The sequence below is a fragment of the Polyodon spathula genome, chromosome 26 (assembly GCF_017654505.1).
Source record: "Polyodon spathula isolate WHYD16114869_AA chromosome 26, ASM1765450v1, whole genome shotgun sequence".
Classification (NCBI taxonomy): domain Eukaryota; kingdom Metazoa; phylum Chordata; class Actinopteri; order Acipenseriformes; family Polyodontidae; genus Polyodon; species Polyodon spathula.
This window is the reverse complement of record NC_054559.1, coordinates 14,907,284-14,932,507: the sequence shown is the minus strand read 5'-3', so window position 1 is coordinate 14,932,507 and position 25,224 is coordinate 14,907,284. Positions and strand designations below refer to the sequence as shown.

At 38.2% G+C, this 25,224-nt stretch overlaps 1 protein-coding gene across 3 annotated transcripts; it reads left to right on the top strand.

The window, feature by feature from the left end:
• The first annotated feature begins 4,443 nt into the window (after positions 1-4,443).
• On the top strand, positions 4,444-22,086 carry pdpk1b (3-phosphoinositide dependent protein kinase 1b). 3 transcript variants are annotated; one of them, XM_041230031.1, is made up of 14 exons: positions 4,444-4,580; positions 12,562-12,849; positions 14,398-14,440; positions 14,830-14,967; positions 15,327-15,471; positions 17,482-17,579; positions 17,756-17,831; positions 17,960-18,028; positions 18,774-18,870; positions 19,108-19,281; positions 19,690-19,907; positions 20,185-20,242; positions 21,234-21,386; positions 21,855-22,086. In XM_041230031.1, the coding sequence occupies exons 1-14, from the start codon at positions 4,557-4,559 to the stop codon at positions 21,966-21,968; spliced, it is 1,695 nt and encodes a 564-aa protein (XP_041085965.1). In that variant the 5' UTR covers positions 4,444-4,556; the 3' UTR covers positions 21,969-22,086. The 3 variants fall into 3 exon arrangements, with proteins under 3 accessions (XP_041085965.1, XP_041085966.1, XP_041085967.1); XM_041230032.1 differs by lacking the exon at positions 4,444-4,580 and adding an exon at positions 8,250-8,326; XM_041230033.1 differs by lacking the exon at positions 4,444-4,580 and adding an exon at positions 12,184-12,254.
• Positions 22,087-25,224: the final 3,138 nt, after the last annotated feature.

The window sequence follows — 25,224 nt, the reverse complement described above, 5'->3', positions numbered from 1 at the left end:
AAAACACTAGCATCTAATAAGACGTGCCCCTTAAACTCGAACATTTTCACACAGGCTGTTTTGCTATATGGGGACACCCCCACCCACACTTCCCCAGCCTGCTTGATTTTTCCATCACCATGTCAGCTTTTGTAACTGCAGAAGAGATCTTTTCTCTGGAGTTCACAAACATTTCACAGGGCAGTCCACAGTGATTAGGGGCGCACTGAAATGTTATTTCATCTTTTAAAGCAGGGGGTGACCAAAGTTGACCCTTCCTGTCCTGGTCTTTGTTCTACCCCTCTTTTAAATTATTTAATAGAACCATTGCAACCTCCATTCAGACTGTGAAGTAGTTAATTATATAACTGTAGCAGTTAAATCTGGTGTGGAATGGTCGCGATTGGACATCCCTGCTTTAAAAGGTATAAAAATCGAACAATACACAGTGTTTGTTTTGCTCTTTAGCTCTGCTGTACATGGCAGTTCCAGCCACAAGGTGGTGCTGGGATACAGTTTAATGTGCCAGCTGATGAGCCCCTTTTGGCCAAAAGGGAATTCCTCAGAATGGAAAAAGGCACTTAAGAGGCACACAAGCTGCTCTGAATAAAGAGTGACCTACAGCACAGCGTGAGTGGGAGAAGAGACATGGTTCTAGTGAAAGCATGTGGGTTAGGGTTGTCTTTCTATCTGCAGCTTTCTCCAGTGCATACAATGAATTGACATTTTCTGCAATGAATACTTTTTGATACACTGAAAGAAAAGATTACATCTGCCACCTACTGTTCTTAGTGTCTCAACTCATGACCAACCAAAAAGACAAACATATATAATAATCTTTATTTTTATATAGCGCCTTTCATAGTGGACCACCATCACAAGTGCTTTACAAGAGGTAGGCTGTGAACTGTGCATTATATGCAGAGTCACCTACAGTAGGACATTGATTTATCATCTCATCCGCAGGATGGAGCACAAGGAGGTTAAGTGACTTGTTCAATTTTGCACACAGGTAGTCAGTCAGTGCCACAGGCGTGATTTGAAGTGCTGGACTTTAACCACTGGACCACACCAAAGGTAATGTATTATGTTACAACTTTAGACTCATTAAAGATGAAGGCAGTTGTTTGGCACTAGTTTTGTTAAGTAAACATGTGTTTTCCAGAGCTCAGCCAGTCTGAGCTCCAGAACTCTGGTCTGTCTTTTACGCTGAGCCAAATGAAGTGGCTGTGCAGATGGCCAGTGACTCATTAGCCCTTCCCAGTCTCTCACAGACAGAAAGCACTGCTGCAGCCTCTCATTGACACAGCCTGACAGGCAGAGGAACACAGAGCATGCAGCACCAGCTCACATTCAGTATAGGGCTTGGAAAATGTTTTCTTGTCTGTTTAGCTCCGTCGCAATGGAAGAGAATGTCTGCTTGTACTAGGGTTATTCAGGGCATTGCTTTTTAAAAAATTCTGTTTCTATTCTTTATCCTTTAAGATTGAATTTGATTTCCAGGAAAGTACCTCCAGAAAACACATTTCATTTGATTGCTGACAGACATCCAGAACGTTAATGTGTTGGTACTTCATGAGGTCCTCTTTTTTGAAACTGAGAAAAGCATATTTAATGTTCCTGGCATTCTCTTAATCGGTCAGCAGCTTTTTGCTTTGACTAGGCATCAGAAACACAGCTACTCTGAGTTTTATGCTGTGACTCTTGAAGCTGTTCGGTCCATTCCATTGCAAGGCATATTAACATCAATGCATGTGCTAGACCCCATTGTTTAAATGCAAGCGTGTACCCAAGCATGAAACTTACAGCCAGCAAACAGAAAACAAAAAAAACGTTTTAGAAAGGTACAGGGGGTATAAATATTCCTCAAAACCTGATGAAACCCTGCCCCTTAAAAACCCTAAAATCATTCTAATACCTATACAATGTTACACAGGCCTCCATCTTTACACAACACAGTTATATGTATACATTGTCTGACTCCCCCCTCAGTTTGAGTCCTTTTTAAATCCTGCAAAGCAGAGGTAGAAATTGATCTCTTTCTTCCTGCCTGGCGCCTTGCTTCTGCATTAGGAACAACATACATCTTCCCTCAACAGGTGCTGCAGACCACAGAATGCTAGCTTTGAGACAGTCAACATCCCATACAGCTGTCCTAGAACACTTGTGATGGGTGCCATGGTGAGATTAAACTTCACTGTGGGGAGATTAACATTCAGGTTTTTATAGCCAGCTACTTGCTGCCTGTTCTCTAGATATCCATATATGGTCCACAGAATATACAGTACCTTGGCCTCCACATTCCACTAAACTGGATTGTTTGTGGCAGACATTCCATTCTGGCATTCCAAGAGTGACCATCCTTCGCTCCTGAAGGGGCCCTGCTTTGGGTTTCAGGAAGAGCACCGTTTTCCAATATTCATTCAGGTGTGTGTATATATATATATATATATATATATATGAAAACTTAGTATTTTAATAATTTGTTAGATCGCAGCAGCATATGCAACACTTTGTATTGATATATTGATGTTCTACAGAGGTGTATCTTGTTTTACAATAGCAGCATGGGACAGCGCCCCTCTATATTATAAGAGGATAGCTGTTAAAGCTGCTTTGACCTTGCGGAGTAGAATGCTCAGTCAGGGTATCAGCATAAACCAAATTTCTCTTCCACTGTATAAATAAAAAGAACTTTGTGTTTTTGCATTGAAGGCTCTTTGAAGTTTTTCCTCCAACGCTGCAGAGAGTCTATTTTCACCTGCCTATTATCTTTGTAAGCATGTCGCAATCCTAAAAGCCGGCTTTAGACTAAATGAAAATTGTAATGTTCGTAATGTTCACCCTCCCTGGACAGAATACTGGAGTGAGAATTGGGCTGGGGTGAGGATAAGCCTGTAACATCGGCTAGGAAGCCAGACAGGGTGGTCAGTGGACTAGTAACAACCGCCACAAGCAGAACTGAAGCAGCTTTCTTACATTTATTTCAGTTTACAGGGTAAAACAGGTTCCAGTTAGCATGATATATTGCTCTCTCTGAGTCTGCTCACTGATAGACAGCATACAGGGTTTCAAAAGGGCGGAGCTGAAGTACATAAACACTTTGCTACCTCAGAATCATTACGGCTTCATTGCCCTCTAGTGGAAACAGGTTACAGCAAAATTAACATATAAACAGAACTTCTGACGTGCCAGTCAAGTGCTGTATGATGTCTGCACTCCCTGTTTACCAGGGATAGAAAACACTTAGGGCAGATTTAATAAAGCACAGTATTGAAAGAATATACCTCCCAGGCTTTGCAGCACAGTCTGCATGCGTAACCCAGAACATAGTGTGCTGATAGAAACGCGATGGATTAGTTGTCAAGGGGAGTTCCCACAACATCATGCTGCTGTTCAGTAAACGGATTTGGGGAAAAGCACGTGGGGGGGTGGGGGGTGGGTGTGGGGGTGGGGGGGGGGGGTGGGGGGGTGGGGGGGGGTGGGGGGGGGGTGGGGGGTGGGGGGGCCCTCCATACTTTTGAGAACAATATAAAAAACTGAAAAATTAATTTTCTTTTCTTTCACTTTGAATGGTACATAGTGGTGTATATAGCGTCAGAACCCCACTGTCTTCAGGTGTCTTTATGTAGGATAGATTTGCCAGGACTTTCAATTAAACATTATTATTTATTACCAACACTACAGGCATTATTGATAGATAATTGACTGCAATGACAGGGTATTAATGCTATTATGCACTAATTAGTGTGTGTGTGTAACTATAAACATATAGCTTGCATACGGTATATATAGTGTAAGATTTCTTGTCCATACTGACCATAGGCCGGTATCACAAAGTAGCTAAATGCAGTTTCATTCTACAGGGACATGCATCTTTCAATATGTTAAACTAGTTGAGGGGATCTCTGCAACACTAAACTGTGTTATCTCAAAGCATTTGTTTTGTGAAACAAGGAAAAAGAAAACATTTTCTTGACAGCTAGCAGTCTGTAGTGCCAGAAGTGCCTGAAGGATTTATAATACTGACAGCTTGACTGGACAATGTATATTCTCCAAGCATTATTATAGGCAGATCTAAGTAAAACCTAATGCAGGTAAGACCCCACCTCAAATGCCTCAAAATGCTTAATTATCTTTCGAATTACCCAATTTTGTTGCGCTGAAGTATAAAGCATTGGAAGCCCTTCACATGATTAACTGCAACAGACAAGATTTGAATATATAAGAATACTGAAGGAGGGGGGCTGCCTGCCTGGGTTATACGAGAGCCTGCAGGAACGTTCGCGTTTAGTTGACAACCTATCAAGTCAGCAGAGGGAGAGAGGAGAGTGCAGCATTTTTTTTTTTTTGACTGCTCCCAAAAAGCTGCCTCCATGCTGACTGACGTTCGACGACTCCAACGGAGTCCCGGCGTCCAATGGAAAGAGGTGGATTCGGGGAAGCGCTGCTCGCCACTCCGCAGCGCTAGCATTGTTGTGGCGTGACGTCACCGCTAGAAGATGAGGGCGGAGAGGCGGCCATTACTGGAGCTTCTGCAATTATAAAATTCAAGTAAATACTGGCTGAAAGCTTTCATGGCAAGAACCACTAATCAGATTGTGAGTATCGCGGCTTTTACATGAACATCGGCTCAGAGCACTTTGCAAAAGCCAGGGCGCTTTATCGCAGCTCTCAGGATATACTGTAGACAGGCCCTTCTTTTTTTATCCTCTGCCCTGCAACTTGCAAGAAGCAGCAGAAGGACCCAGCAACCGCCGGAGGAGTTGCTGAATTTGTTTAACTTGTGTATCACTTGGCGGAGGGGGGGGAAAAAAAAAAAAAGTTTATTTCTAGACGGTCACATACAGATGTTACGTGTTGAGGTTTTTTTTTTTAGCAGTGGTGGACGCGAACTTGAAATAGCGTGTGTAATGTGCTTAAAACAGTTGCGTGTGTTTACCTGCTCGATTTTAAACACCCTTCCTTAAATATGTACGGGTGGATGTTTAGCGACAGCCTGTATATAGAGAAATGTAAACGCCGCATTGACTTAAAAACCAAAACTAAACTAAAAAAAAAAACAGAAGTTGTTTTATGAACGGCCTCTAGGCTTAAACATAGCTATGGAGTTTCTCAAAATTCTCATACTAGCCTTATAGCACCGGTGGCATGTGTATACGTGTTAAACTATGTTCTATTTTCATAAGAGAGCACGCAAATGTTTTTGGTTTAAAAACAAATAAATAAAAGGCTGCGATTGTAATTTGAGTTTGTTTGTGATCTGGTGGTCTGTACAGGTACACAACCCATATGCTCAGCTAGGCAGATGCATTGATGTGCAAAGTTGTTGAACTCTACGAGAAGGTTACATTGGTTTCTTGTTTATTACAATCTTAACGAATCGGCAGAACGCGCATGTTGGGAAGTTGCAAAGAATACAGCAGTCCTGCTAGTACAGTACTGTAAACTCGCAATGATGTGTTGCTATTTTTATGTGCGCTATTTAAAGGCTTCCCTAACAGACATTTATAGGAAAGGTGACACGTTGACTTGCATGAAGACGCACTGTCGAAAGGGTCAGGTGCTAAAGCAAATCGGTAGTATTAATCATATTGCTTGGGGCTTACAATGGAATATCTTCTAATGGCAATATAATGAACAGTTGACAGCGTGAAACTTACAGAGCAATTTGTGTATTGTTCCGTTTGTATTTTTGCTGTTGTCTGTAAACGCTGAAGAGGGTCCGGTACTCTCTAATCATTATCCTAAATGTGTTTTTTTATTATTATTATTATTATTTTGATCAATTTGATCTTGTACTGCAAACTGTCTTTCTTTTTTTATCATTCAGTAGCTAAATATAGACACAACTTAACATGGGCCCAGACAGTGCATCTACGATTAGGACGATTTTAACTGGAATCCCAACTAGAGTAAAATCGGTTCAATTGTGTACAAAATACATGTGTTTTTTTTGTCAGTAATGTATTATTTCCTAATTTCATGCAGAAACACTAATTACACACAATAGTAGCACTGGTAATAATCACTATCTTTCAAGCCTAAATAACTATCCCAAAGCTCAGTCCTTTACGGTAACCATTAGCCAACTGAAACGGTTCATTTCTGCTAAATGGTGTCTGCCACGCTTCTACTGGTTCATTGCCTTACCAATCGGAACACCCCGAACGCAGCAGTGTCTCATTTTGATGGAACCCCAGAGTACTTTTACCGCGCTAGATACCTGATGTTACTGTCTGATCGTAATGTAAACAGTTCAACATAAATTAGAGGCATCATTTGCTTACTTTGTTCAGCCCAATTATTCTCAAGTTTTGTGAGTGGCCTGACAGTTTTGTTCATGTCTGCATATCAGTTAAACAACGTCAATCATTTAGACAGGAGAAAAATACACTGATATAATGTTCATCATCCAGTGTGCTTTTGAAATTATATATTCTTTTGAAACCACCCACATTCGTTTACATAAACATAATAATTCCGATAGTTTTCGGAAAAATAAGCATTCCGATTTCAAAAGTCATGTAAACACACTTTTCGGAAAACTGATTCCGATAGCGTACTGCACATGTGCAAACTTTGTCTCGTTAGGGATAAAGTAATACATTTGTTAAAGTCCGTGTGTATTTGTTAATGACGCAGCAAATGTTTTCCGGCTTTAAAATGACATGATAATTTAAAATAATGTTTGAAAAAGAAACTGTTATTATAGAACAGGATGAGCTGTTGGAAAGGCTGATTGCACATTGTGGGGAGTCTGAATAGAGGTATAGGATAGTAATTTTGAATTTAAGACTTGACACTTCAATTAAGCACTATATTGGATTGGTCTCTGTTCTATCGCAGAAATGTTTATTTTACTGTATCTGAATTGTACAAAAGGCAGATCTAGCCAAAGAACTTCACACAGTTACACTGCAAAGATGCACCAGAAAGCAGACCTAGATTGAGATCTTCTCAAGGTTAGGAAAGATATATCTGCAGCATGCTGGACAGACATTTCCATTTCTTCAGTGGGGATTTTCTTTTGACTCAAAGTATTTATTTGGTGCTGGAAAGCAGTCTGTAACAAAATGAATATTATTTTATCTGAAAAGACTGCTGACATAAACTGCAAACTACTGGTAACAATTCACAAAAAAAAGAAATCTGTTGACTTAACACTGACTTCTAGGTATATTGTAAATGCAGATAAGTGAGACATTATACAGGTTTGACCTGTCATTCCTCTGAACTATCAAATGAAGGCATGCCAATCTAGCAGCTGTTTCATTGGACCAAATAACTGTGCTGTGGATTTGCACATTGTATTTGACATTGAAGGTTTGTAAATGAAAAATCATATTAGATTATCTAATCGCATCCCATTGCATCTAAACTGATTAAAATGAGGTGGAGGCAGACTTCACAAACCGGTGCATTTAAAAAAGATAAATATGTATTCCATATAACAATTCTGTGGAAAGCATAACGTATAATTGTGTTCTACTGTATCTACAGTACTGTGCTGTATTTTCAGCTCTGTGTTAATGCAGAACTGCCACAGCTGTGTCTATTCTGCAGATCAGTTTCAGTGAAAACGGCAGCGTGGGGCTATACGTGGTTCTAGCAGAGGGTGTCTGCTGTTGGGTTATAAATTTGAGTTGTTATTCACAAAGGCATAATGGCGCCTTCAAAGACTGTAAATGCAGAAATTACTGGTTAACTCGACTAGAATCAAACGGAAAAATCCTAGCATACTGGCTGTTGCTAAAGGCCTCTTGAATGAGTTTATTAGTGTTTTTTACTTGCCTTGGATAACCCGAGTGAATCGTATGCAGATCATTCAGTTTTTACAGTAGCACCATCAGGAGCATCGCTCTTGCATTCTCTCTAACTGCATTTTGAGAAAGTTCCATTGTTCGTTAGAAAACAGGCCCAGTTTCTTACACTAGAATTTCAACCAGTGCTCTTTCAGATTGGCTGAATTAGGCCTACGTGCTGACTGGCTGCTTCTTTCCAGTGTTTTCCTGTGAAAAGGTTCTAGATTGTTGTCCTGGCGACCATGAAACAAGGTTGTCTAGTTCTAGTTCTCAGTCTGCAAGAGAAAAGGACGTTGGTGGTCGACTCATTTTGAATTAAAGTGCTGTGGAGTGCCCCAGTGACATTGTAGGATTTACGTAACAGCGTTGCTCTGCTTCTTCCTAATTCCCTGCCTTACTTTGATACAAGTGCTGGGAACGGCTGGCAGAAGACCAGATCTTTTTATGTTTCCGTTTCAGCTCAAGTCTCTGATCTTGCGCAGGCTAAATCTGGGTCAGGAGAAGGCAGTGGCTGTAAATTAAAACCATGTTGTGGAACCATGGTAAGTGTCAGTTGAGTACGCTGCAGTCATCCCTTTGCTTTATGTGTGCATAGGGCCCTCCCTTCCAGCTTTAGAAAAAGGTAATTGCACGTATATTACTGTATGTGGTATAATTTTGTGTTTTTAAAATCTACAAAAGGATTCTCATCGGTAACCCTGCCTGGGCTGCAGAGCTGTGGGTGTTTTGAACTGTCTAAGCACCGTGGAAGGCACGTCTCTCGGGTGTGTGTGTTTTCCAGTCACTTATAATATATAACAGCTATAGTTTAGAAAACGCTTTCCAGTGTTCCTGCACACAGACGCCTCCCTTGGCTTTGTCTTGGATTTAATCTACTCTCAAAACTGATCTCCTCATTCACTCCAATTTCACATCAGAAATCAATGGAAAAGAAGCGGTTTTATTGTAATGCTGTACTAGTGCTGGTGCAGGGTGTAAAAGGAGGGGCAGTGTGCCTTTATATCATCGCCACTCACTACCTGTACAGGCTATTAAATGTATATTATTGGTGTTTAGAAGCCACAGCGAGAGGTATCTAAACCATGGAAATATTAATAGTAAGAAACGTGTTTTTTTTTTTTTTTTTTAATCAAAAGTAGCAACCCAAAAGCTGTGCATTAAAGGGATCTGAGAGCTGGGCTTATTCACACAGGCATGTCAGAACAGGAAACCACAATGACCTAATCCATTCATAAAATACTTTCATTTAATACAGCTTCTGATCTACACTGTTGTTTGTTTAGTAGCTGAATGACCTTGTGTATGAACTTTCCAGTGCTTTACTCCTGTAGTATGCTTGTTTATGCATTCAGGGTGAGGATTTTGTTGCCTGCAATAATGCCGTTTACAGCGGGGCTTTGTCACTTGTGATAGGAAATTATTGTGCTTTCTGTTTACTGATTACAGTAGTAGGGAAAAAAAAGAACAAACAGAAGCCTCACAAACTGCTCTCAGGCAAGGTTTTATAGCCGGGTGTTGAGAGTGCTTGTGGAATTTGATAGCACTTGCTCATTGGCTTTCAAATAGTAAATGAAGAATATTTGCACAGATTTAAAATTTTAAATAAAGATGGAGAGAGAACTAAGTGATACTAGCGTAAAAATTGTGGACTTTGGTCTTGGTGCTTGTTGCCAAAAGGCACAGATTTGCCTTTGCACAAGTTCTCCCATTCTGTGACGAGTTATAGCCTGGGCTTGGTTCCCTTCCACACTGTCTGGAGACAAGCTGTCTTAACAGTAGTCCACATGCAATGTTTTATTTAATTTGAAAACTAATTATTAGAGATGTTTTTACTCTCCTTTTCCATTTACTTGAGCCTTTGAGATTATAATTCAACGAAAAAGCTGATTTTTATATTTGTAAAAGCTAGCTTTTTATAATAGAACAAAGGCTAATGGTTAGAAGAAAAAAAAACTTTTGAAATACATAATTAGGTGGAGTAACTGAAAGAGAAGGCTGGGATGGAGGGGGACAGATCTGCCTTTCTGTGCAAAACGAGGAGTTGCCATACTTTGTTGTGTTTTTCAGATGCAGCCATTCTCTGCATCACTGCGTGTGTGCGTACAGAGGAAGTTAATCAGCAAGGGTTATTACAAGTAGTATTGATTCTTTGTTGTTTGTTATGCTATTAAAAAAGATTCCTACCAAATATTTACTTGGAAAATGTGATGGACATACAAAAATAGCCATTTGCTTATTTGATCCTGCAGTTTTGTGGAAACCCCGTTGCCGTTCTCGTTTACTTTGTTGGCACTATATGAGTCAACAAGCAGGTGTTCAACGAGCCAAGGCTTTCTTTATTACAGCCACTCTGTGTGTGTGGGATGTTTCTGGTAAGATTAATTCTGTTTTTCTGCAGAACCTAATGGGGGATTTCATTGACATAATTGTGCTAATTCTATAAATAAGTTTACTACTGTACTGTGCAGCTTCCATACAGAGGCTGAAACATCTGTATTTTATAGGGAGACTGTAATAGACTAAAAACGTATGCAACCTTTTGTTATGAAGTGGCTTTTTTGTTAAAGATTGTCATTTGTGTAGGGGCTTTTTTAAAATACATTTTGTGATGGGAAGTTGTTGGCTCAAAAGAGCATTTAATTCTGTTTGTTGTTCTCAAGGGAGTTTGCATACTGGTATAACCACCTTCTACTGCTAGATAAGTTAGTTAAATGGACCAAATCCACTATACACATGCAGTATTTCAACAAATTCATTTGTTTAGAATTATGTTTGAGCTGGGGTAGGGGGAAGAAAATGGACATGTTTCATTATTGAGAGCAGCGTTTGAGGGCGGCATCTATTACAAATCTGATATTCAAGGGTGGCGGTAATTCAAAGTAATACAGTACTTAAAAAAATAAATAAATAATAATGATCGGTAATGATCTGGTATTACACAAATACACAGATAAAGCAAATTATTTATCATTGTGGCATCCTCTAAATGTGAACTACAATATTGAACTACAAGAATTTAGCAATGGAGCACTCCAAAGAAAAATCCCCCTCACTCATCCCAGCCATTCGTTTCTTTCTTTTGCTCTTTCTGTGTCAGTCCAAACACACACAGTTGTTACTTAGGACTACTTTGCTTTTTGTAGTGTTTTTATTGTTAGTTCCTAAATAAACCTCGTCTCAGCGGGTCTTGGCACAAAGCTTAATTGTCTGTTTGGGACCTCATTGCACTGTCATCAGAATCTCTTCTGCAAATATGTTAATGATGGAGCAGGTGCTCTATAACTGGGCAAGTCTTTAGAATACCATTTCGGTACAGTATTTTTTTTTTCTTCACTACATTTATGTGCCACAAATTCGGGGACAAGTGCCATTTGCGCTGGCACTTGCATTTGCGCTGTGATCAGAATACAGCCCTAACAGTTTTAGTTTCTAGACAGTAAGAGTTTAAGATGTTTGTGTTTTTTTAAATATTTTTAAAACATACTTTTCATGTCTTTTCCTTGATAAACTATTTAAAAAATAGGTAGTAAATGAAACAATGATTTAAATCAATGATGTTTTTTTTATTTAAATTAAGTGATTCAAATCAGTGATTTAAATTGACCAACCCTGGCGCTAGTCTCACTAAAAGAAACGACCCACTCCAGGAACCTACGCACAGAGCAAGCAGACTGCTCAAATGGTTGCCTAGCAGTGCATCTCCTGCTTTCCCAAAGGCGTGCGTACACACACAGACACGCACACACACACTCCACGAACCAGCGACATGGCTCCCTGTCACAATGCCCCTCCTCAAGTACCGAAATAAAACATTTTGAAAACCATAGTACTTCTAATTACCACCGCCCTTTGGATAAGCGTTAATTCAAAGTAATTCAGTAGTTTAACATCCCGTTTGGAGTTCAGCATCTTGCAGTAGGTGCTGTTAAATGTGCTTCCCCATGCGTTGTAAAAAGGGACCATTCGTTTTTTTATTTTATTTATTTTACTAAATCATAAATGACATTTAAAAAAAGGTATTCCTGGCTGAACAAACGAGTAATGCTGAGAGTATGCTCTGCGAGCGGAATGTAGTGTACTGTCGGGACGGGCAGTACTGTATATGGTTTGCAGAAAATGAGGGTGTGATGATTTGCTGAATGTCTTTTACAAAGTGCAGTGCCATTTTGTTTTATACAAAAACCTGTTTTTGACATGTATGGCTTTTCAGGGGCTAACCCGGATGGTTTCTGTGGTTTGATAGCAATTGTAGCAATGCCAGAACAGTGGCTGCTACAGCAGGTGTTTGGAAAGTACCAATGCCTATTTTGCTTACTTACTGGCACTACAACTGTATCTATATAAACATTCACGCTAGGGTGTGATTTTTCTTAACCTAGCGTATGGTTCCCTTTATTCAAAAGCATGTTAAAGTTTACAACTGCAAAAACATGCCGAAGCTGATCAGAATACATTGAAAGCAATTAAAAGGTATCTTCCTGGTTTTGATTTGGAACTCGGGGGATGTGGGGGACGGGGGGGACGGACGACTCCTGGAAAGCAATTGAAAGGGAACTCCATGTTTTGACAAGCGGATTTAGTACATTTGATCCACCTGTGTAACTGTTTATTGAGTCGATAACGTTTGTTTAGTTATCAAATACATGTGTTACTGGTTTTTTTGTTTTGTTTTTTCCTTTAGTTAAGTAAATATCATGTAGCAGCTGTTGGTATTGCAGGGGGAACAACGTTTCAATAAGCCCTTTTTTTTTTTTTTTTTTTTTTTCTTATCTTGCAGTATGATGCTGTTCCCATTCAGTCCAGTGTTGTTATTTGTTCCTGCCCATCTCCATCAATGGTAAGAAATCAGTCGGATTCCAGATCGCCGCTTGCTATAGCAGGCGTCAGCAGCAGCAGCAGCCACGGGCCCACCATGGAAGGCACGGCAGCCAAAACGAGGTCTCAAACCTCCGAACAAAGTTTAGAACAGCGGCAACAACCAATACAGCAGCATCCGCAGCCACGGAAAAAAAGGCCAGAAGATTTTAGATTTGGGAAAATTTTAGGGGAAGGTTCATTCTCGACCGTAAGTGTTTTTTTTTGTTTGTTTGTTTTTTTCTAACACATGTCAAAGATGTTGTTTTTTTGTTATTGTTTGTTTTGACATATTTAAGGTTTGTTACAGTACCGTATACAAATAGGGGTTTGTTGTAAAAATTATATTAACAAAAACTTTAGACTTTAGTGCTGTCATATTTCATCATCTGTTCTAAGGGTGTTTCTTCAAAGCAGTTTATCAGAAAGCATACAAATAGTCACACAACTTCCAAAGGTGTTTACCTTGTGCAGACCTAATCCAGCTCTAGGGGCCATGTTTTGAAGCAAGTGCAAAAGCTAATTTTCAGTGAATTTATTTGAGAGTATACAACAAGAAAGAAACAACTGAACAATAGTGCAACTCTTCCTTCCTAAGTTCTCTTCATGCTTGTTTTGTAGGGTTACAATTTCCCTTGCATAAAATCAGAGCCAAAAATGTATAAAATATTTATTATGATAAAATATTTATCCATTATGACTTGTAAGCCACTGCACACCTGAACACCAGGCTTCCTTGCTTTCCGTGGCAAAGATAATTTGGTGGATTTTTGCGAGCTGCTTTCACGTCAGTGAAAAGATACAGTGGTCTCTTTACACTCTCTCCAGCTCGGTCAAAGAATCTGTGCATGTAAACCAGAACTCTTTTACAGCAAGGCAGTAAATACTTCTGTGTTATCTACCAGAAACTACAGATATGATTGAAATTGGCTTTATACACACACATACATACGCACACATATTGGTGTATGACTTGAATACTGTTAGTGGTTTAATATTGCTGGAGTTTAACTGTAAAGATGTGTGCTAAACCAGTAACAATTTGTGTTCATATCATTTATGAAAGAAGCTATTGTCTGGCTATATTCTGTAGGATAGCTTTAGCATAGATAATTGTTGATACTGGGGACGTTAATAAAACTTAAAAGACAAGTAACAGCATTCGTCTGTTTTGGCTGTTAACCTTCAGCTAGAAACACGAAAAAACAAAGACCCCTGGAAGCAGTTGCAAAATCGAATCTGCAGGTATGAGAGTATTCTACTTATCCCATCTGAGCTGTCAAATAAAACGACACAGCCGCCCGTAATACATAATGCAACAAACTTCAGGTGATATAATTGATCAATTGATCGAAGATGTGTTGTTGTTCAGGCTTCCCGCTACCTTAAAACCTTTTGTTGACAATAGTATCAGGCTGGAAAGCATGCCCTTTTTACTGTTTACACACTGCAGAAACGCCAACGCTTGCACAGCCAAAACGGCTTATTTTTGTCTCTTATATAAGCAATGGAAACTAAAGCATCAACAACTGTTGAGGAAGCGTGTGCCCAGTTTCTGTAGATAAAATATCAGAGTTGTAATGGCTTTTCTTTTATGCACCTTTACAATGCCATTTGTTTAAGATGTAATTATTTTTTTCATTATTATTAGTTTAATGAAGAAATTAATAATATATCCTTTAAACCTAAAACCATTATTATTGTACCAAAGGAACTGTAAGCTATGTTGATGATAATTTTGTGTTTTATTTTTATCTAGGTTGTACTGGCAAGGGAACAATCAACAGGGAAGGAATATGCAAGTAAGTAGTAATCTTTATTTCTGAAGCATTGGTATACAAGCTACTGAAGTGTAATGGCTACGGGGCTAACTGGAAGCGGTGGCCGATTCTGTGTGCAAATCCTGAAAGCATTTTTAATGCAAGATAAAATCAAGATATTCACACTAGTTCCATTTGTGGAGTTAGGAAAGTACTGTATATGGTAATAGCTTCACGCCTAAATGTCTAAAACGTTGACATGTTTTCGATTCCATTATTAATTGTAATTTGAACACTTGGTAGGCCATTCATTATTTCTTTCTTTTTTGATTTACTCTATCAGGATCTCTGCTGTTATGGAGTAAGATCAAACATTTTTACCTTTTAGACAAACTATTTTCTGAATGTACTTTTTTTTTTTTTGTTTTTAGTTAAAATTCTGGAAAAACGTCATATCATGAAGGAGAACAAGGCACAGTACGTGAAGAGAGAGAGAGATGTCATGTCTCATCTGGATCATCCATTCTTCGTAAAACTTTACTTCACATTTCAAGATGATGAAAAGCTGTGTATCCTTTCAGATAAAGAAATGTATTTCCACTAAGTTCAGCCAGTTGCCTTCTGGTAAATTGATTTTGTTAAGCGTTTGATTAGTCTGTTTCTAATCTGTAGCTAGATCAGCGGTGGCTGCCGTGCGTCTGATTTGACTAGCTTTAATAGTGAGAAAGGTTTGGAGAAATTGGAGCACACTAATGAGTATGCCTTTAAAAATATGAAACGAGAACTTACTTGAGGCGTTTTGTACTTGATTTTTAAGAAAAATATGTAATTGTCTTGTGAGGGTGTATTGTGTTAACATTTTAGATGTTACTCCAAAAAAGATGCTTGGCTAAACTCCAATAAAGTGTTTTCCTTAACTGAATATAAGACTTTGGTCTTAGCTATGCTAAAAATGGGGAGCTGCTAAAATACATTCGCAAAATAGGCTCGTTTGACGAGACATGCACAAGGTTCTACGCTGCTGAAATTGTTTGCGCGCTAGAATATTTACACCAGAAGGGGATTATTCACAGGTAATGTTTAAGCCTGAACTCTCTTAATGTAGCCTTGAATATGTGATTGATTTATTTATTTTTTGTTATGGATTTTTTTTTTTTTGTTTTGTTAATTGACTTCAGTTTCATCATAGATGTGTGTAAATATCTTATTTAAAAAATAAAAATAAAAAAAAGTGACTCGATGGCTATGTTTCCATTAGGATGTCGAAGAGAATAACGTCTTATGCGCATTTGAATGTCGCACAATCGGTCTAAAAGTTGGGTTTCCATTCAAATCAATTTCTAGCGGATAAACTGGCCGACGTGATGGCGTTGTGGGCGGAGCTAATGCAATTTGCATCGAAAATGGTAAAACGCACTGTTTCCACCGTTTTCCCTGATTATACTCTACAAATGTATCTATTATTATACAAATGTACCTGTATTTATTATACAATGACGTACAACCTCTGTAGAGTAGCCCAGCTTAAATGGCAAGTAGCCTATTTATCACTTCCTACCTTTATCAGGCCTACTGAAAGTAGCCCGGGTCAAAAGTAAAACAGTTGTTTAAATTGTTTTATTTATAGCAGTAATCTTCCTAAGCAATTGTTTCAGATTTGCATAGTCCAAGCCAGGGGAAACTGAATAGTGTACATGGAAAATGTGTAGGCCTATTAAATTTTATTTATAAGGCTCATCTTCATTAAAGAAAATGTATAATTTCATCACAGATATTTTTATGTTAATAATGTTAATGTCATAATAACAAATAATTTATTTGCAAAACCAAGATTTCGTCTGTGTTCATGAATTGTGAAGCAAAGTTATTTCCTTTGTTAATGTGCAGACTTGAGGTGCGGTATTAAAGACCTGTGTGTTCTCGAACATTTCAGCAAAATGGTTTTACAAGAAGGAACAGAATTTCCGGATGTTTTCGAACAAGGCCAAGTAATATTGATGCTGTTATTCCAGCTTGCTCCAGCTGTTAAGACTATTGTTCGGAGACAGAAAAACTAGGAGGCAGCTGTATTGCCTGGAACGGCTAATATAGACACATTGGCCACCAAACGGCACCCACCTTGGAAATCGATCAATCTTTATTTTATATAGCGCCTTTCATAGTGGAACACCATCACAAAGCAGTTTACAAGATGCAGTAAATACAAGAAAATCCATAATACTTCAAATGGAGAAATGCATAAAACATGATATGCACATAATACATGATAGTAGCATAATGCATGAAATGGTACACTAAATACAGTGGAAAGTGCAGAGTACGTGAAATAGTACACTAAATACAGTGGAAAGTGCAGAATATGTGATGGTAACATTAAGTGAAATAGTAGCAGCAGCTAATAACAGATATCAGGCTTAAGGAGCATGGAAAGCAAGAGAGAACAGGGGGGTTTTGAGAGTTGATAAAGCGAGCTACGGTCGGAGCATCACGCACCAAATGGATGAGCAAGCTTTCCGATGTATTCTGGGGAAACATTGTGCAAGATCATTTTGATGGTCAACGCTGGTGTGCCCATTTTAGGATGACCAGGCCAGCTTTTGATGAACTGTGCACTAAACTTGAGGGTGCTGGTTACCTCTGATTCCCTTATGAGGTCTAAAAAACACACTTCTCCCGTCTCCCAATTGCACCTATTGTTACACTCCATTCTTCCCATTTGCCAGGAAAATGTAGTGTAACTTCCTGAGGTACAGTGCACTATAGGAGATTCGCTTATTTTGTGTGAATAAACCTGTTTCCATGTAAGTTTATGCGCATTAAGGCACCTTAATTAGCATTTTCTCAAACTGTCGACTTTTACAAAATGCTAAGGTCTAGTGTTTTTTAAAGTTTGCATAACTAAACATTTATGCAAACTGTACCTGTTTCCATTGAGCTAGTCGTATTATTATTAATTTTTTTTTTTTTTTTTTTAATTCACAAACTTCTCTAATAAGTCCACTGCAATGAAACACAGCCAATGTTTTATTAACATTTTCCAATAAATTTTTTTTTTTTTTTTTTTTTTTTTTTTTTTTTTTTAGGGACCTTAAACCAGAGAACATTTTACTAAATGAGGAGATGCACATTCAAATTACAGATTTTGGAACAGCAAAACAGTTGTCTTCAGATAGCAAACAAGGTATGGATGCATTACTATAGACTGAATACACAAAGAATGTATGTTGTGAACCACAGTAAATCCATTGAACACTAGATTGCTTTTGCACTTGGTAAAGTTGAGGAAAACTACCATCCAAGTGATACGTTTGTACAAACTCGACCTTGTAAAACGCATTTATTTTTGTTTTTTTGCAGCAAGGGCAAATTCTTTTGTAGGAACAGCACAGTATGTTTCTCCAGAACTGCTGACAGAGAAATCTGCTTGCAAAAGGTAATACCTAGCCATCATTACTAAATAGTATTGTTGTTCTACTTTTATATCTTTGCATCGTGGGGTTGTGGAAGGGGGAAGAGGGCTGTGAGTGAATGTAACCTTTTCATGTGTTTCTTTTAATGTAGCTCTGACCTTTGGGCCCTCGGTTGTATAATCTACCAGTTAGTGGCTGGATTACCACCGTTTAGAGCTGGGTAAGTGGCCAGAATTGTTAACAAAATGTGTTGCATCTGTTTGTGTCATATAATAACTACTAAATTATACTACAATAATTTCTACCTAGGACAAAACTAAGCTGCAATGTGTTGGAAAGGAAAAGAAAGGCAAGGCATCAAAGAGTTAAGGGCAAGCTACACATTTGTTTTTGTCATCGGTGCAGCTTTGTATCTTGCCCTAGGTGGCTGTTCAGGAACGAGAGACAGGTGAACCTGTCAGAAACACCTTGCAAAATAACAGGAAGTAAAGGCTGTGATGTTTACTGCTTGTTTGTGTAACCAGTGCCTGGAGAGTTGAAGAAAGCCAGTCACAAGCCTGGGTTGCTATATGGTTACAGTGTAACTGACAGATCTGTTTTTTTAAGTGCAAAGAAAACACACAGGAGGTGGGTTACTTATTGTACAGTAAGTCCAAACAAAACAGAGTCATTAAAAATATATATAATTCTGTATAACGTGACCGAGAAACGGAAATCTTATTGCTGGTCTGTATGTGAATTTGCAGTAAATGTAAGGATATTTTAAGAAAGCTAAACTGGAGGTGTTAAATCTCTGTTTGTTTTATTCAGCCTTTATTTCTGTGAACATGCTGGTATTAGACCCAAATTAACCTTGGTGCTGTGATTTCCCAGAGTTGTGGGAGGAAGAATCGAATTTGCAGTGTGGTATCCAAGAAAAGCTACAATGGTTTTCTCATGCATTTTCATATATTTTTATTTTTCAGAAATGAATACCTTATATTCCAGAAGATTATTAAACTGGAGTACGAATTTCCAGAAAAGTTCTTTCCTAAAGCAAAAGATCTCGTGGAACAGCTTTTGGTAAATGATGCTTTTGTTAAAAAACTGAGTTTACAGTTTTAAAAAGTAAGAATCGTCAAATGCACGTGGATTTGATGCTGTGATTTAACTATAGGTAGATTCTTGTATTTTTTGCTGTTTTTCTACATTGACATTTCTGCACTTAAGTGTGCCTAATGCATCACTAAAGGACATTACCTTGAACAAAGACTGCTTAACAGGTAAATATATATAATATATATTTTTTTATATATATAGTCTTTGGAACCCTCAAAACGTATAGGATGTGATGAGATGGGGGGGTACGAACCTCTCAAAGCCCATCCTTTCTTCGAATCCATCACGTGGAACAATCTTCACCTTGAAACTGCACCAAAACTAACGCCCTATTTACCAGCTATGTCTGAAGACGACGAGGATTGCTATGGAAATGTGAGTGCGTCTTTCATTTTATGCAGCCCGTAAGAACATAGTAACCCTGATTTTGAGAGTATAAGAATCTGGGGGTAATAAGAAACCTCCTTCGACAGCATTTGTGTTTCTGACGGTCATCCACAGCTATAAAAGAATAAGCACCCCAGCGAATTAATTGAAATTGGAAAGTGTACTTTAATCCAGCCACCCCTATCGTGGGTGATCATGGCAAGCAGTATAGCTTTTATTGGGAAATAATGTGTAGAGAAATTGTTACTAACTAGTGAGAAAGTCCCACCTGATGGGAGTTAAAAACATGACAAAGTAAAAATCACCCAAGAAAATATTTGTTTATCACATCGTCAAGAAGCGGATGTCCTCCAGTGCATCCAGAAGCTCATACTGCTTTTGCGTCTTCTGTTTTAGTATGACGACCTTCTGAGCCAGTTTGGCAGCATGCAGGTAGCCCAATCCAGCTGTTCACAGTCCCTGGCCGTCCCAGAGTCGGAGCCACCGAAAAGATCAAGCAGTAACATTGAGCAGTATATCCACGACCTGGATAACAACTCCTTCGAACTGGACCTGCAGTTTTCTGACGAGGAGAAACAGCTTCTGCTTGAGAAGCAGACGGGTGGAAACCAATGGTAAAGAGTATTTAAAGTGAACTGCAACAAGTTCCCTGGTTATTATCAGAGATCGGCTGCAGATACCAAGGGTGTACTGTCTTGGGTTGTAGCCACTGGTCATATTTTTATTCTATAACCAAATATGTTTTCAAGGTGGTGGTTATTTTCAGTTAAATTGACAGTTTCAGCAGTCTAGTCTAACATCTTCCTTTTAAAAAATTTTTGTAAGTATCTTTCCACCCATTTCACATTTAAAAAAAAAAATAAATAAATAATGTGTATTCCTTTTATACAGGCACCAGTTTGTAGAAAACAATTTAATACTCAAGATGGGTCCAGTGGACAAAAGGAAGGTAAGTTTAAAAGTTTACATATATATTGTATGTCCTGCAGTTAAGGGGAGCCTGGGTTGTTTTTCCACTGCAGAAAAAATATCCCATTTTAAGGATAGTGCAGTTTTTTCTAGAGAGTTGTTTTTTGTTTGCGTGCTTAAAGTTGGGCAAGTGCAAAGAGAGCCATCATATGTGTAGTACAGCTGTATTTTGTCTTACTGTTTTTGTAAAAAAAAATTAGAATTTGTAAAAGTTTTTTAGAATTTTTGTTTATTCCACTTTTTTCTTTTATATTAATGTAATAAAGGTCGAGGATGAGAAATTTGGTAGAATTTTGTGTTTTTGGATGTGCAAGTTAAGTGTACCGTACCCGCGGTTTATGCGGTTTATCCATTTGCTTCAGATAGTTTATGCCCGAATTTGACATTCTCACTTCTGATGCACGACCTCCAGATCTTCCCGACCACTTCTATTTGCCCACAGAGAAACTAGAGCCTGCACTTCCTCATTGTCCTAAGGCTGTACTTTTCCTTTCATCACACTCGCTGCCCGTCGTGTTGTTTGTTTGTCTTTCTGGAGAGTGGCGAGCGGTGCAGCGTAATGACGAAAATCCTTAACCCTGCCCCTGGCCTGTCTTGGCACGGAGCCACATTCAGATGTCTTGTGAGGCCGGAGTTTGACGGTTTGGTTCTCATTCGGCTTGACAGTAAGCCAGGGGAGAACCGTACCGAGGCCTCACGGGTCAGATGTGCCAGTGGAGAGGGGGTACTAAACAGATGTATAAACCACATCACTGATTTTGAAGTTTGGTGTAGAACAGCGCATCTAGCAGGTCTGATTTATTATTGCTCCTGTTTGATATATTTTGTATAATTTGCCTGTTTTAATTTGCATGTCAAAATGATATAGTGGCATACCCTAGTCCAGGACTGCCTTTTGAATGGACTCTGTTTCAGAGGTTTGAAAGAGTCAAGGTTGATGCTTTGTTTGAACCCAGGTTTGTCTCGTTTAGGGACTGTTCGCACGTCGACGCCAGCTGCTTCTCACTGAAGGACCCCACCTCTACTACGTGGATCCTGTCAGTAGAGTTCTGAAAGGGGAGATTCCGTGGTCTCCAGAGCTGCGCCCAGAAGCCAAGAATTTCAAAACATTTTTTGTTCATACAGTAAGTGCCTTTTTTAAATAGTTGTTTTTTATTGCGTTTTTTAAATATATAAATATTATGTTTCTTTCTAGAAACTTAAATTACAATTTTTCAAATTCATGTATAAAATGCACATCAAACAAATCCCCTGGAGCATCATATAGGCATAATAATTGCGCATCAAGAACGGTTTTAATCTTACAATTGACTCTGCATGGCATACAATATGACTCAAATATTGACAGCTTAAATGTGCTTGGTGGGAAAACTGTTACCCCAAGGTGGGAGGTGGGGTGACTGTAAATGATATCGATCACCGTCGGTCTCTTTTGTTCAGTAATTAAGAACAAGTGATTGGGAAGGAAAGGTTTATACTTTGAACCTCGGGGTATTTGTCAAATGATGCATTAACTATAAAATGAACCAGGTGTTACAATTTCAAAAGCACTTGATAGTTAGTAGTTAATGTGGTGTTTTGTTTGCTTGTAGCCCAACAGGACATATTACCTAATGGACCCCAGCGGGAATGCAGACAGGTGGTGCAAGAAGATCCAGGAGGTGTGGCGGAAGATTTACCACAGGCACCAGAATGCTGCCGTCTAGTGGCATGAAAAGGAAGGGTCCACCTCTACTCACTTCTGTCTTGCGAGACCTCGTTTCCAGATTGAAGAAAGCAAGGCTTCCACCACAATGCCCTGGATCACAAGCATTTTAGGAAGAACGCTTCGGGAAGGAAAGAAAAATGAATATATATATATCTATATAATATATATATATATAGATAATATATATATATATATATATATATATATATACATATATATATAAAATTTATTTTCTTTTGTTATGCTTTCGTTTGTTTAAGTGTTATAGTGACGAACGAACAAAGGATGCACGAAAACAACGCCGAAGGAGTACGTATGGCAACGCACGCTTACTCGAACGAAAGTACGTGAAAGAACGAGCTGCAATGCCACGTGGTCTGTGTTTTTCAAGGTGAACGTAGAACAAAAAAAATTGTTGAATTCATCTTCTAGTTAGGCGTGCGTGTGCGTGTGGAGGGTTTGTTGAATGTGGTCGTCGGGAATCAGTTCATCTGAAAACTTAAAATCTAGACTTGACATAAACGAGGTCCTTTTAAAAATTATTGCTAATGCCAAATACGGTTTTTTTGTTTGCTTTTGTTTGTGTGTGTGGGTGGGTGGGGGGGGGGGGGGTTGGGGAATAAGGTTAAACGATTTGCTGAACAGTCGCGCGCAAACAGCCTGCTTCATTCTAACGATAGTAAGATTGCAGTTTGACTAGTGGTACTTAAATATCACATGAAATCTCTGTGCTAAAGTGAGACACGATTTCACAGGCTGACATTTTACTGTAAAATGACATTTACCTCATAAATATATATATATATATTATATTTATATATATATATATATATATTAATATATATATATATATATATTAATATAATGTGTGTGTGTGTGTGTGTGTGTGTGTGTGTGTAACAGGAAGTGGCATAAGAGGTCTGCTCACAGTAACAGTGAAACTTGCGTTGCAATTGCCTGTATGTACAACAGTACATTTTGCACACACTTTTTTTTTTTTTTTATCACTTTGTATGTCTTTAAAATTACACTGGGAGAATTGTAGTTCTCAAGTTGAGACCAATAATAATATGCTTTTTTTTTTTTTTTTTTTTTTTTTTTCCCCCCCCCCCTCTGATTATTGACCATTATTTTCTAAATGACAATTGGAGTAAATCTGATGGAATTCAGATAATCAGCTGTGTCATGTTCTTTATCCACAAACAACATTGCAATCAATACAAACCTGTGTGTAGAGCACAGGCTTAACATGTGTACTAACGAAATATGCAAAATCTATCCAAACAGGTGAACAAAGAAAGTAATTGTCAGAAGTAGACTAAAACTATAATCGAAAAAACGTGTATTGGTGCAACACAGTGCTGAAGCCAGTTAATAGTTAAAAGGCTGAAGTTCTTATTTGCATGTTTCATCCAGGATTTACATTCTAGTGCTTTTCATTATTCTGTGAATCATCACAAACCCTGTTTTAGCTCACGCTCTGTTTTAATCCTCCGCAGACAGTCTCCTGTTGTAATGCTGTGTTCTTGCAGTTCAGTCAGTCTGCCGTGAATTTCTGTGTGGCTTGCGTTTTATAGAAGCAGCCACAGATTCTTAAGGAATCCATGTGTTTGGATGTTGGCAGAAGCTATTAAATTCAAGCAGTAGAAATTGCTGTATCTGTCTTTTAAGATTAGCAAGTACAGGAAATTTCATTTTCTTTTGCTCTAGTTCAGTTTGTTTTTCCTTTGTTTTTTGTTTTTTGGCAAGTTGGTTACAATGTGTTTTAATACTCTACCTGGTTTCTTAGTCAACTAGAACTGTGATGTACAGACAACGTATAATTCAAATCTGAAGCAAGTAATGCAATGATATTAGGATACACACTTTGTATTTTTTTTCTTGTATAAGGTTATTTGCTGGCTATTTTTAGCCTCTAGTTCATTCTGTGTTATTTAAGTTCTAATATATGAATTATTATATTTGGATTGAAGTCATGTTCAGGGGCCATGTTGTGTATGTATTGATGTAAAGCCTTTGAATGTGAATAATTATTGTAAACTATGATATTTTACTTTTTTCATCCTCTTGCGTTATATAAATTTTCTATTTGGTCAGTGATTTAATCTTATTTCTCATAATTTAATGAATCTGTTCATTCGCTTTCCCATATTTGTGGTTAGATGTAGTTATTGAATGATGATTTTTCCACGTAATGCTTAATAGTCCTGTAATAAAAGCATGTAGGGGTCTAGGCATACAATAACAATGGCTCTGTGATTTTATATTGATTTTATTACTTTTATACCCGTTTTCCTGGGATACCCGCCTTGTGCCCTTTTCTGTAGCCATGGTTTATACCTGAGATTTAATTGCCATCTCTAGTGGTTTAAATGCAGTGATAAAAGCGGTGTTGGGCCCTAACCCTCACAATCCCCCCCCCCCCCCTCTAAGAGAAGTGCATAGAGTGGGTTACCAAGCCACAGTGAATATTTGTGATCTTTTAAGATACAACTAGCTAAGGTTCTTGGGTAAGTTGGCTTCTGGGAACCGGCCGAGCATTGATGGTCAGAGTGGTAAGTTAAGGTTTTATCTGTAGCGCTTATTTTTACCACACGAAGATGGGTTAGAGCTAAACTAAGGGAATGTAAATTACTAAAATTCTTGCACTCAAAAGGCAATGCATCTGCTTGCTTTTATTTATTTTTAATGGGAGTTGCCTGAATCCAGTCATCCAAAATGAACATTGGAGATTAATCATTATGATGCTTGTTATTTAAGAACTACTAGTCCAAACAACATTGTTATAAATAAATAAACTGTCATTCTGTACGTGTTAATACGATCAAGCTTCAAGGTTCAAGCATGCATTCTAGGTATTTTTAAACAGAATTTTGTTTTCTTGGATAATGACTGAAGAATTTCAGATGCACTTTTTAACAAGCAACCACATCCTGACCTCTGGTGGTTTATATTGGACAGTACACTGAATCATATTAGAAGATATTTTGAATCACAGAAAATTTAACAGAAGACAATGTTTTAAAGTAAAAAGGAAAAAAAAAAAAAAAAGCTTTCGATGTATATTCATAAGGGATCAAGTGTACCAATAATGTTACTGATTTAACAATTGTATACATAAATGGCTTTAAGAGTTAAATTCAAATTTTCATTGGGTGTATTGTCCACTGTTTCAAGTATAAAAACAATGCGATAGATTTGTTATTATGATCTAATTACTGAATCAAGCTGTCAGCAGAACCAGTACAATCCCA

Bases quoted from the DNA above. Each gene is read 5' to 3' on its own strand.
- pdpk1b (XM_041230031.1), top strand. From the start codon at position 4,557: ATGGCAAGAACCACTAATCAGATT. The intron at 15,472-17,481 runs GTAATGTTTAAG...TTTTTTTTTTAG, and splicing joins CAGAAGGGGATTATTCACAG to GGACCTTAAACCAGAGAACA. The intron at 17,580-17,755 runs GTATGGATGCAT...GTTTTTTTGCAG, and splicing joins GTCTTCAGATAGCAAACAAG to CAAGGGCAAATTCTTTTGTA.